General features: G+C 39.0%; 1 protein-coding gene across 6 annotated transcripts in view; it reads right to left on the bottom strand.

The window, feature by feature from the left end:
• Positions 1-997: 997 nt before the first annotated feature.
• Positions 998-14465, bottom strand: part of LOC137645713 (probable maltase) — a 178086-nt gene continuing 164618 nt past the window's right edge. For 4 of the 6 annotated variants that reach the window (XM_068378586.1, XM_068378587.1, XM_068378588.1 and 1 more), the window contains exons 13-14: positions 12602-12760; positions 1002-1197 (exon numbers count right to left, since the gene is read on the bottom strand). In XM_068378586.1, the coding sequence (XP_068234687.1) occupies positions 1122-1197; positions 12602-12760 (235 nt within the window). In that variant the 3' untranslated portion in view covers positions 1002-1121. Of the gene's footprint in view, positions 1198-12601; positions 12761-14465 lie in introns of all 6 variants that reach the window. The other 2 variants (XM_068378590.1, XM_068378591.1) reach the window with 2 other exon arrangements.

Genomic DNA, 14465 nt, shown 5'->3' with positions numbered 1-14465 from the left:
TTTTATTACTAAAATACAATTGATTCTTCAAAAGATGAAATTAAATTTTTTTCAAGTACAATCCTATTTTCTTTTTCAGTTAGTGTCAAACTCCAGACCCTTCTACTTTTACAGCTGATTCCAACTACTGTACACAATAATTTTATTTTCCCAAATATCTCCATTGTATATGTAAAAACTGAGACCACAAAGATCATCTGGTAGTATTGATGTAATCTAGGTTTTCTTTTATGCAATGGTCCATGATTTTAGAAATTCACAGAAGGCTTCATAAAAGTAATGAATTTTAATTTGGTTATCGAATATAAATTTTCAGACACAAACAAAATTACAGAGGAAACAAAAATCCTGGTTACATACCACATATGCTTGGTGGCCTACATGTCATATCCAAGTTTAACTATTGTTTTTCACACCAGTGTATCAGAAAGAAGTGAATAACTACATAAATTGACTAAAACTCAAATAAAGTGAAATAGAGGTAGCTTACCTTTCTGGGTTCTGCCACGGAAAACTATAGATGTTAGCTCCAGTGCAATGGAAAAACTAGTTCATAACTACAAAGCACGAAAAAACGTGCTTTTAGTAACCAAAACCATTATGGAATGGTGCATACAAATTGTTGCCAAGGTAACTTCTCAGAAATAGATAAATAGCCTTACATGAAAAATATGAAACGAGACCATTTTAGAGATGACTAAATACATTATGATGTAAACTGATCGAGTGAGCTAAACGGTGTACAGAGGGATGCAATTAATCACTTGAAGTAAAAAAATGTAAAATACAGTACTATGTATACAAGGTGACAAAAAAGTTATATGATCAAGCTGATCGATCTCTTACTAAAGGGAGCAAGATCCATATCAAACGACACTTGCAATTCCAGCTAAGTAAGGATTCGTAGATGACTGAATCTCAATCTTTAAAGTTGTAAATTAATCTATTTAAGTCTCGCAATTTCTACTAAATCTTTGGCTTATAGATATGAATCAGGGAAAAAATATATTTCTTTCCTTTAGAAGTTTATTAACTGAATATTAGAAGATTAAATCTTATCCATCACATTAATTGAAACAAAAGTTCAAGAAAACTAAAGTTTTTATATAAACTTGTACCTATTAATTTTCCACATTTAAAGAAAATACAAGGCCTTCTCCTCCAACCATTTTAACACTATCCAAAGACACTTCAGATCTGAAAAGAATAATGTCAGTTGTTAGAACATAACTGCAAAGAAATGGTATTAAAGTAAGAATGTTTTCCTATATCAACGAAAATACGTGCACTAAAATATGGACACAATGTTTAGCCTAAAACTACTTTTAGTACACTGCAGGACCTTATCTTATATGAAGTGTAGAAAATTATTGTTTTGAGTTAGTAGAATTTAATAATGTATTGAATCTTGGAATTCTACAAATCCTAATTTTTCATTTGTTTCAATGATAATAGTTTTAAGACAATAACCTTAAAACATAGTATATTCCTGCATATCATTATGGGTTAACTAGTTCACGTGCTATAATGCATAAGATGTCATTACTTTCTGGTTCACATTCCTACTCTTCCTTTGGAAAAAGTAATTATTCAGCTCTAGTTACGGAAATGGCAACTATAACTGTTCAAACTACAGGTCAGCTGCTTCATTTTTTTACAAGTCTAAAGTATTCAAAACTTGAATCAGCTTTCACTTCACATTCTTGGAATCCAACCCTATTTTTTATGCCCAAATTGGATTCCAAACAGAAATGTCCCTGATGTTTAGCCATTCTGTTAAACATCTTAGAAAAAAACTTTTGTTAGTCTTAGCAAATAAAGCATTTAAGAGTCCAACATAGTTTTGTTATCCAAAATTAGAACTCAAATTTGATTCCTCTTCCATTTGACTTGTTCTTACCCTATTACTAAATTTCGATGACATCACTGCATGCATTCACCATCATCTCTATTAATGTTTCCTAAAATTCTGCCCTCTTAGCAATATTTTTCCTCCTTTTAACCAATGACTTTCTTCCTCCTACTTCTGATATTCAAGTTTTTACGATGATTCAACCCGACAGTTACAAGTCATCGTAGATCACTATCAATTTTATCAACTTTAGCCGAGATATGATTATAGAAATATATTTCTGAATTTGTAAAAAAAAAATTGTCTCTAAAGACCCTGTATTGGAGATTATAGTTTGCAAATCCTGTGATGTTCTGCTAATAGGGACAGTGTCATCAGCATACTCTAGGTCAGCTAATTTCCAATTACCAATCCAGTCCAATCTTTCTCCACCATCTCCAACTGTTCTACACATTACAGCTATATATCAGTTTAGTGGGATCTGTTACAGTATGGACACGAGTCATAGTATGACAATGAAACAATCTCCAACAGATTTAGTAAATTAGAGAACAAAGCCATCAAAAGAATATTGGGAGTTAAATGGCAGGACAGGATTAGAAATGAAACTATAAGAGAGATTACTCAAGTCCCATATGTGGATGAGATTATGATGAGCGGTAGATGGAAATGGTTTGGGCATGTTCTTCACACTCACAAAGAGAGATTAGTTCATCAAATGTTTAACTGGCTCCACATGGCATTAGAAGAGTAGGAAGACCCATGCCTACATGGCTGAAGACTATGAAATGTGATTGATTCATTGATTTGGAGTTTTTTGGCATTCTACAAAACGTGAAGTAGGAGATGATGAATGGAGAAGTATTGAATTGAAAGCTCAAGATAGAGATGACTGGCTAAGTTTAACAGAGCCCCCTTGTGTCAATAGGCAGGAGGAGATGATGATGATGATGATGATGATGATGATATATGTCTCTTCTAACAACTTATTATGTTTGGTAGGGATGAAGTTAACTCCTTTTCTGTTACCCAAGTTTTTGATGCCATAATCCCTTCAAACTGATAATAAAGGTATCAGATACTTCAAACTAGTAAATCTAGTTTGAAAAAAATTCTGTAATTTTTATGAATGTTACTTGGAGGTCAAATTGCTAATATCTATGCTTTGGAACCTTTACTTTTATCTAATAACAATCACATCTTTTCCTCCGGAACCATCCAGCGCAGGAACGTTGTGAGATAACATTGTTAGATCAAACAAAGGCTGTATAGGCCACGAACCTACTGTACCTCATGATCTTATACTATCCTTTCCTTGTGATCTCATATTTTCATAAGTGACATGACCCTTTGTCGACATTTTCAATTGTGCTCTTACATTTAATTTTCAAATGTATTTAGGAGAACAGTAAATATATACAATATTTATGGTAACCATATGGAAAAGCAGTTTTCAGATATATTTCATAGTTTCGAACTGTTTCACATAATTTGTACCAAAAATAATGATTCTAAGCAAATGAATATTTTCCCTAACAATCTCCAGCAAAAGCATCAACAAAACCAACTATGCAGCTTTTTGTGGCATAGAAAATGGGATTTTATGTCGTGAGGGTACGAATGAGAGACAACCAATAACTGACATATTTGTTGCTTGCGAGACTCAGAGTACATTAAGGCGTGCGGACGTCAAAGTGGGGCCTGGGTCAGGCAGCAACCTCTGCACTCACAAAGGTCAAGTCTGACCAGAGATTTGTGTTTCTTTTACATTTTAACATGGAGATTGCAAAGTCACAAATGTGAGACAAAACATGATATATACATCAATGGAAAGGCTGGATAATTCTGCATACAAAGATATATATAAATATCTCGTAGTGAGTACGGGTTGAAAATAATGTGTACATAACACGGATTCGGCGGGGCAAAATCCGGAAAGATAAAGCCTTTATGTACAACCACCCCCAGGACAAGGATTATTTACAATAATTGTTGATAATTTTGAGCCCCATCAATCTTGGTATCTTCGAGGAGGGCGAAGGCGCCCCCAAGCCCTTGAGCCCTGTGGTCGTGGGGTATCATTGGTTATTGATTCATCAACTGTGTTGTTCAACACGATGCCTCCCCGGGCAGGGTCGATTTAGAGGCAAAACTCTGGAGTGGCCACTTCTGGCTTCTAAGGTGTCATTGTCCCCTGTCAAGAATGGGGTTTTAGCCTGTCAACGGTAACCCAATCTTATTGGCCGTGGATCACGAGGCATTAAGTGTCGAAGGAGGCCAGTGTTTGTCGGTCCTGACAAAAACGTGGCTGCAGGTGTCCAGGCCCTTTGGCCAGAAGTGCTTGGTCCTGTCGGAGAAAGTCTTGAGGCATGGCACAAACCTTCTGGTGATCTCTCGGAGTCTTGTAATCGGCGTGCCTTGCTTGGGGTTGTCAGTGAGGAAAAACTCCCCAGGCATGGTCAGTGTCTCACCGTAAACTTTCTCCTCCGGCGGAGCCTCACTATTCTCTCTGGCAGCGGTCAGGAGGCCAAGGAGAACTCAAAGCAGCTGTGCCTTCCAACTCTCGTCGGTGCAGCGAGCCATGAGGGCGGCCTTCAGTGAGCAGTGAATCCTTCCCACCATGCTGTTACCCGTGGGGTTGTACGCTGTCTTGCAGTGGAGGGGTGTTCCCATCAGGCAGGCCAGGGAGGCTCACAGTTCGGACAGGAATGCAGGGCCGCAGTCAATCGTGATGTTGTTGGGTACCCTGAAACGGCTGATCCATCTTGTCAGTAGGGCTTCCGCACAGGCATTAGTCGTTGCCTCCATTATGGGGGTAACCTCGGGCCACTTAGTTGGGCAATTGGTGATTGTCAGGAGGTACCTGGCACCTCTGGACTGTGCGAAGGGACCGACAATATTGATGTGGATGTGCCCAAATTGTCGCTTTGGTTGAAGGAAGTCACCGATGCTGGATTTCTGTGTGACGACTGACCTTGCTGGTCTAGCACGCTTTACATGTTCGGGCCTATTCACGTGTGTCCTTCTTGATGCTATGCCAGTCAAATTTCTCTGTCATCGGCAATGCCGTGGTCCATCCTGTAGGATGTGACAGTCCGTGGATGACGTCGAACACCTGCTTTCTCCAGGATGTGGGAACCCATGGACGAGCATGCCCTTTGCTGGTGTCACAGAGGAGTGTCATGCTATCCGGCCCCCGTGGGACATCTTCCAGCCTCAGTGAGGTTGGTGTCGAGGGGTATGATGACATCTCCAGATCAGCGGCTTCTTCCCAGGCGAGGTCTGCGTAGTCCACTCCCAGGTGGACGGAGTTGAACTGTATCTGTGACAGACCATCGGCCATGAAGTTTTTCTTTCCCAGGGAGGTACCGGATGGTACAACCAAATTTGGCGATGGCTGCCAGGTATCGTTGCTGTCTCACTGACCGTGAATTGCCCACTTTTGTGAAAGCGTGGACCAGTGGCTGATGGTCCGTCAAGATGGTGAAAGCTTTGCCCTCCCAAAGATACCTGAAGTGCTGGACAGCCTGGTAGCCAGCCAGTAGTTCATGGTCGAATGTACTGTAGCGTGTCTAGGATGGCTTGAGTTTGTGACTGAAAAACGTCAGCAGTTGAGGGGATCCGTTCTCGATCATCTCCGGCAAGGCCCCACAGGTAATGTCACTGGTGTTGGTGGTTAATGAGGGGGGGAGCTTCAGGGTCCTGGTAGACCAGTGTGGCAGCCTCAGTGAGGGCGGTCTTAGTCTGGTTGAATACCTGCTGCTATGGTGTCTCCCATCTTAACTTCTTGGCCTTCCCCTTCAGGACGTCGTTCAAGGGAGTCACAATGCAGGCGATGTTCGTGATGAAGTGACGATAGTCAATCATCATGCCGATAAACTCCTGAAGGGCCTTGACCGTTGTAGGCGTTGGGAAGGTCTTCACTGCCTCCACCTTGGAGGTAATCGGCCACATGCCTGTCGAGAAGATTTCGTGTCCCAGGAAGTCTACCTTCTCCACGCCAAACGTGCACTCATCGAAACAGGCCACCAATCCATTCCCCTACAAGTATTTCAGGACTACCTGGATATGGTCCCTGTGTTCCTCCTGGAACCTGGAGAATATGGGAATGTCATTGATGAAACAGCTGCAGAATGGCAGGTCTCCAAGGATGCTATCCATCAGGTGCTGGAAGGTGGCCCCTGTGTTCCTGAGGCCAAAGATAGAGAAGGAGAATGTTAATGGTCCCAAGGATGTAATGATGGCTGTTTTTGGGACGTCGTCCGGGTGGATGGGGACCTGGAAGTTTGACTTGAGGAGGTCCATCTTTGTGAAGATCTTTGCCACGTGGAGGGCGTCGGTGAGGTTTTGCATGTATGGCAGGGGTTAGTGGTCTGGCTACATGATGAGGCTGAGGCGACAGTAGTCCTCGCAAGGCCTCCAAGTGCCGTCAGGTTATTTTATCATGTGAAGGGGAGAGGCCCTTGAGCCTGCGGCTTTCTTGCAGATCCCCATCCACTCCATGTCAGCAAACACGCTCTTGGCATCACGGAGCTTCTGGTGGAAAATCTATGAAACTTGGTATGTGTGGGGGCTCCGTAGAGGTAATGTGATGGTAAATGCTGTGTGGCTGGTGACCCAGCCAACTGGCGGAGTTATGGCTTGAAAACATTAGGGAACTCTTGCAGAAGAATGGCATATCGATGAGGGGTAAGTGAGCATACGGTGGGTATACCCGATTCGGTGACGAGTGTGTCGAGGAGGCGCTTCTGAGCAACGTCCACTAGCAGTCCATGGTGTGCCTGAAATCTGCTCCCAGCAGATGTCATCTAACGTTGGCAATGATGAAGGAGCATCCCCTGATGGGTATCTCCAAGGTCCTGGTCTCATAGTAGCGGATGGGTCTGCCATTTATGGCCACCAGCGGCGGGCGGTGACGATGGTGAGGCGGACAAAGTCCTCCTTTGAAGGCGAGAATGTTGAGTGTAGGGTGCCAGTGTCTACCATCATCCTCCGACCCGACACAGCGTTGCAGAGGTAGAACCCCACCTGATGGGATTCCGTCATGCTATCTGCCACAGTCTTTGTTGGGAGTGGCTGCAATTGTAATTTTTTGGATACTTGCATAGGGGCCTAAATCTCATGGCTTCCTTCCGAAACATCTAGTGATAAAAACACCAGGCCGGGTTAAGCTTTTTTTGTTGTTGCGGCATGCGATTTCCTCCTATATACAGCACTGATCTCTTGTTTATCCGTCTCATCTAAACCGTCTGTTTTGCTTAGCTTTTCCTCTACAAAGTTGATGAACGCCAGCGACATGGCATATCTGGAAGCCATGGAGGCCTCGTGAATTTTCTGAGCCTTGTGTACCAGATCGTCCTTTGGCAGCGTGTCCGCATTGATGAGCTGGACCCTTACATCTTGGGGTATGCTTCATAGAAAAATCTGTCAGGACAAGCTAATTTCCTTCCGTCATCCATCTGCGTCGATTTCTGGGATCATCAAGAGACCAACCAGTTCATCCCAGGCATCCACGGGCGAGTTGTCCCCCAGGGGTTGGTTGATTAGGTCGAGGACTCGCTGCACCCTTACGAAGATGGAAAGGGAGTACGTGCTGACGAGTTTCTTCCAGAGATCATCGTAATGTACCTGCCATGACTGTGCATCCAGCCAGGGGGAGATATGGTTCAAGACATCCTCCACTAAGGATGCCAGGACGATGCCGGCTTTAGCTCACCCACCGTCATCCGTACCAGACCTGAAGAGAATGTCTGCCAGCAGGAACAGAGTGGCTATGTGCTCCTGAAAAAGAACGGCGGCAGCCTCACATTCTTGTCGAACGATGCTTACGTCGTGGTGGCAGTGTTGGGCGGAGATTGTGTCTCAGAGGTTGCGGAGATTGTGTCTCAGCGGTCACGGAAATTGAGTTGGCCGTGGGGTCGGAAGAACTGTTTATCTTGTAGTTGGGCATTGTTCTACTTCACACACCAAGACGCGATATGTGCCGTCATTAGTCCGTTGGTGGTGTCAGGTTCCTGTGTGGTCGTATGTACGAAAATGGCAGAGCTAAACGGCTAATGTCATAGCCAAAACTGCAAAGTTACCATCCAATCCGGGAGATAACCAGTTGTGAGGGTACTAATGAGAGACAACTGAAAACTGACATGTCTATTGTTTGCGAGAATCAGAGTATATTAAGGAGTGCGGAAGCAAAGTAATGCATTGGTTGGCCAGCGAACTCCCCACTCGCAAAAGTCAAGTCTGACTGGCGATTTGTGTTTCTTTTACTTTTTTACATGGAGATTGCAAGGCAACAAATATAAAAAAAACATGATATATAAATCGGCAGAAAGGCTGGAAAATTCTACAAGCATTGCGGTTGAGTTGTAAGGATATCAAGGAGATAACACCTAACCGAGAAAACCCAAATCAATGTTGATTAAAAAGTAGCCTTTTTGATGACAAAAACCTTCAGTTTATCAAGTAAACATGTTTTTACCCCAAAAAACATAATAAGAAAGAAATTGCTTAGTAAAAAATCACATACAGTGTCGTATTTATAAACAAAGTATCAATATGTATATGTATATAGATATCCATCCATCTATCTATCTATCTATCTATCTATCTATCTATCTATCTATCTATCTATATATATATATATATATATATATATATATATATATTATATATATAATTTATATATATATAATATATATATATATATAGATAGATAGATATAGATAGATAGATAGATAAATAGATAGATACACGTATATAATGTATATATATATATATATATATATATATACATATATACTGTATATATATATATATACATATATATGTGTGTGTGTTTGTATGTGTATATATATATATATATATATATATATATATATATATATATATATATATATATATATATGTGTGTGTGTGTATATGTATACACACACACACATATATATATATATATATATATATATATATATATATATATATATATATATAATATCCTCATCATCATCACCATCTCCTCCTACACCTAATGAAGCAAAGGGCCACGGTTGGTTAGATTTCCACAGTTGTCTCTATCTTGAGCATTTCAATTCAATACTTCTTCAGTCATCTTCTCCTACTTCAACTTCATAGTCCTCAGCCATGTAGGCTTGGGACTTCCAACTCTTCTAGTGCCTTTTAGAACCGAGTTGAAAGTTTGGTAAACTAATCTCTCTTGGGGAGTGCGTAGAACATGCCCAAAACCATCTCCATCTACCTCTCACTGTGATCTCATCCAAATATGGCACTCGAGTAATATCTCTTATAGTTTCATTTCTAATCCTGTCCTGCTATTTAACTCCCAATATTCTTCTCAGGGCTTTGTTCTCAAATCTACAAAATCTGTTGGATATTGTTTCATTGTCATACCACGACTCAATGTCCATACAGTAACACTGATCTCAATAAACTGATATGTGAAATTTCAAGCAAGTTGATTTCCAAATTTTACTTAACCTAGCCATTGTCTGATTTGCTTTTTTCAATCTTTATTTACACGCAAATTCTAAAGATTCTGTATTAGAGATCATAGTTCCTAAATATCTAAATGATTCCACCTCATTAATCCAATTTCCTTCCAATGATATTTCATCGTCCATTGCACATTTCATTCTCATTATCTCTGTCTTTCTTCTATTTATCCTGAGACCAACCTCATGTGATATGTCATGCATTCTTGTAAGAAAGCTTTGCAAGTTCTGTGGTGTTCTGCTAATGAGGACAGCATCATCAGCATACATTAGGTCAGCTAGTTTTTTGTTACTAATCCAGTCCAATCCTTCTCCACTATCCCCAATATTACAAAATCCATTGGGAAGATAAACAACATAGGTGACAACAGATTCCCCATGAGTAATCCACTGTTCACTGGAAATTCATTTGATAGGACTCCACTATCATTAACTTTGCACTTGCTACGCTCATGAACATAGAGGAACTCCATAATAACACAGAACTCTACAAAATTGGCCGGTGCACAAATTTATTTCCCATACAATTTCTTGTGTTTATTTCCTAGTAGTATCTCATTAGTTACCCCTTAATTAATTGCTAAGGTTATTTTCTTGAAAGTTGAAGTGTTATGTTTCTGAAGTCTGTATATTCAAAGAAAAATAAACAGAAGAGGCCGCCTTTAAATGCAAACCCACCGAAGGTTACTTTACTGGTTAATTAGTGATTCTTACTAATGTCCCCATGGATGACAGGAGCTGATATAAATCTGTGTTTTTTAGTTACTAAAACTTTCCTACTTAATCTAGACAAAATTTGTCATCTTCTTTCAAGTATACAGTTACAATATGATTGTGCTATTTTTGTCGACGAATCAGATACTGCACAATCTAAGCATTTAAAATATTTTAAAGCTTCGTCTAAATTCCTTTGGACCACAAAGGTTCAAAGGTCGTTCATGTATGGCAGAGGCAAGAGACAGGACAATGTCCTAGAATAGTGACTTACCATATATACATAGGATCAGCACCCAAGCCCCTTTCTATAAAGCTAGGACCAGGTAGGGTCAGACAATAGCTGCTGATGACTCAGCTCACTCAAACCCCTAATACGTAGCTCACAAGGATGGTGAAAATGCAGACAGTACTTGAAACTTTTGTGTTTAAGTGGGTCTCAAACACCCGTCCAAAAGATTACCAGGCAGGGACAAACCCTAAATCAGCATTTATTCTAGACTTTAAGTCTACTAAAGAATCATCTATAACCATTATCTGTTCAGAAATCTATTTCTAAGTCTCTATCCAAACCTTTACTTATTCCATTCAACTCTTCACCCATAAATGAAAATTAGACACTCTCTACAAGTAATTGTATCAAGTTGGATCAATAACCCCACGTAAAACTCAATATCTGAACCTATATTTAACATCTAAAAATAGAGTCAATATCCGAATCTAATTTCAAGGCTGAAAAATCATGCTAGACATTTAGCTTTTGAAGTAAGGGTATCAACCAAAGAGGAACCTAACACTAAAAACCTAATGATAGCTTTTTTTTTTATTTCAAGATAAAGTTTAGACTGGAATACTGTAAAAGGGATAGACATCGAAGTTGACACCTTAGGCTGTCAATGTTTTCCTTGTAATAAAACTATCAGGGCACAACGTCAAAATCTTATTCATGAATTTACAAAAAGATTTCTAAACATCATTGTAGAAAAAAAACACTGCTCATTTGATTTGTGATTGTGTTCATTACTATAAAAATTAACAAATTCCTTACTTTATGCTAAGCAGAATTGTTATACCACATGTTTATGTAAAAACTAGGTAGAAAAATTAGTTATGTAGTAAGCCTGATCTATCTTACTTTTTCTGTCAAGAAGTACCTAAAATACTAACCAGAGACTGTAACTTTCCTTTGTGTACATTTATATGTCTCAAGAGTTTATTCTCTGTAGAAAATGGATATTTTGAGGTTATGATCAACAGTTTCTTTTACCAAATCTACTCCTCTGTTCTTTCCAATCTCTTATAAAAGACACGTTCCAAACTCTTCTGAATATGAGTGAGAAACTTACCAATCTTTAAAGAAGTTAACATTAACTGGCTTTTTCGTAATAGGCACATCTACTGAGACCTGGCTAGTAGAATCAATTTTGAAGAAGTGGTTGAATCAGACATATGCCCTGCATACGAGACTGACATATCCCGGTTCACTAAAGGAAGAGGAATTAGCTTGTTCGAAAGAGGTACATGCACTGCTTAGCTGGCTGCCTAGATCCACTTCAGAGCAAGAACATAGCAGTAAATTTATTATTTATTGGGCTAGCATAAACTAGTCCACTAATACAGGATAAAGCTCACGTGTAGTATTTGGAACTTTGACAACCTAAGGCAATATCTTTGGTATTGTTACACTAGATTGAAGAGATTCTATTATTCCTTAAAAATTATCTACCCTACTATCCAAACTACTTATCTGACCTATATTAACAGACACAGCCTGAAGTTCGGAGGAAGAAGCTGGGGAAGAGGAAACCTGGGTATCTGACCCCAAACTAATATATTTTTTCCTTATACTTTATCTCTTTTTCTGTATCTGAAATACCACTCAATTGGCTATAAATAAGAATACCTAAGATTAAATCTTCCGTATAATGAATATATATGGAATGAGGATATAATTTCAATGAAATTAGCTTATTCATTTTACAATCTGCATGTGCTCGATACAGAAGCGATAATTTCTATCTAACATAAAAGTGAACTTATAAAAAGGACCCAGCTTTGTGGGTAACACTGAAAATTCGATGCATTAAAAATCAAACCGCTACTGCAAGATGGTGAGAAATCAAGTGGGCAGTGGATGGGGGAAGGCATCGTTTACACAAGTGCTCTATGCCCTAACACATCTTCATGGTGGGAACAAAGGGTTCCACATACATCTTAATTGAATACTTATCTGTTAATTATATTTCAATCATGGTCGAACTTTTCATTGAAAAAAACGGATAGCACATGAATTTAAAAAAAAAAAAAGTCATAAAAATAAAGTATTTGTGAAAGTGAGATAAAGACTTAAAACTGCTATCGGATGGCTGCAAGTGCTTCCCCCTCGAGTTGCCTCCAGTAACAAAAAGTAACAGCTCAAGAAGGCGATATTTTGCTTTTTTGTACCAATACATTTTTAGGGTTTTAGGGGAAAATCAAATAATTAAATAATAAATATAAAGTAAAATATATAAACATTATTAATACATACCCAGGGACAGTTTCTTCTGATGTGTCAGTGATAGAGCGCACAACTACTGTCCCAGTTTTTGGCAAATCAAAACTAGCATCATGATGAAGATCAACTGTTAATTCTTCTTCTGAGGTGTTGATAACAACCAAATAGTATGTAGCAGTTTCATCAGCATACCTTTAAAAAAAGAGGATTATTCAAGTTAGCTAAAATCCTTCATTTTGGCCCAAATAAGATATAATATAATTTACAAAACAGTATTCATATCATAGTCAAAACACAAACAAAATTATATGAAAGGCATACTAAAATTATTACCCATATTTTTGGCCAAAAAATGTACCTAGCTAACTTATTACATTACATGATGTTGAAGTAAATTACTAATTTAAGTAAATTAATAACCAATCCCTTGGTACCACTAAGAGTCCAAGGTACCAACAGCCATAAAAACCTCATATACCTTCTCATAACGTGATATGCAAAAACTGATTTGCAAAACCAGTGAGTTAAAATCAAGTGATGTCACTCTACCTCTAACATTGTGTGCTCTTGCACATAACATGGATAAATAAGACCCATTTAGCTTACTGTGAGCATAAACCATAAACTTCTTCAAGAAGACGTTGCATTCTTGGATAAATGAGAGAAAGAATCCATAGTAGAAAAAAAGATTCCTAGCAAAGCCTCTTGTATATCTAGAACTTTTCAAGTATAACCTCAACATTCTGATGACATAAATAATTATCTTCATCGACACTGGTTAGTATTTCTCTATGTGACTCCATATGAAAGTAACTTAGTAAACCCTTGGCCTCCTCCAGTCTACAATTGATAATATAGGGGATTTGAAAATCCCTTTCATTCTAAGGACACAGCGGAGAGGCTCCAGATAGTTAGCTGAAACATGAGGAGGCTTTGATGTATTTGATGACAAAGTGATTGATGAAGACCTGTTATGTATGGTAGCTGTACCAAAGCATTAAACCAAAGAAAAGGAGCTATTAGGATTATTCTTGTATTGACTGACATCCTGAAGTTATTGATAACCAGTCAAACCACCCAAAGGGAGGAAACATATACATTAAACTGTGACCACTCATGAAGTATGGTATCTACAGCCCATGCGTGTAGATCCTTAACTGAAGAGTGAGAAAGTCCTAACTGCTTGTTTAGTGAGGTTATAAACAAGTCAGCCATCAGTCTTCCCCATTATCTAAACAGATCCAGACATTGCTGATGATGTTCTTATCCCTTTAACTGATCCTGAATAATCAGGGTAAGCAAGTAATGTTCCTAGCTCTTAATTAACAGGCATAGTAGTTAGCAGGAAGAGCGTCCTGGACCTGGTACACTTTTGGTTCCTATAGTAAGCTAGAGCTCTAGTGTTTTCTAAATGCAGAGCTATGACCTTTCTCATCATAAACTATCAACGAATTAAGGCCTTGAATACATTTATTAACTCTATGCAATTGATATGCATCAAAGACCCAGTCAGTGATTATGTACCCAAGACATGCTGATCCTCCAACATATCTTCTCGGCCCAACGTTGCCATATCGTAAAAATGACCCATAATCTGGAACCTGCATACCAAACTTATTCCCACCATGAAATGATGGCAATAACCCTACCAGTCAAGAAGATGTCTGATTTAGAAAAGCTGGTATTGATAGCATTGGATCCAAACCTGTCCAAACACTGGTTATAAAGCAATTTAAGAGGCCTCATCCTCAAATTTCCAAGAAGAACTTTCTTAGAAAACTTCTTGGAAAACCCATTGTAACTGTGGGCTGAAAGAACTTTTCAACTTCAAGAACTCTTTGATGGACAGAAAAATTATAACATGCCTCTCAGACAGAAAAACCTCAAATATCTAAAA

Source organism: Palaemon carinicauda, chromosome 8 (genome assembly GCF_036898095.1).
Source record: "Palaemon carinicauda isolate YSFRI2023 chromosome 8, ASM3689809v2, whole genome shotgun sequence".
NCBI lineage: Eukaryota > Metazoa > Arthropoda > Malacostraca > Decapoda > Palaemonidae > Palaemon > Palaemon carinicauda.
Note: the sequence above shows the minus strand (reverse complement) of the source record. Positions and strands in the feature narration are given on the sequence as shown.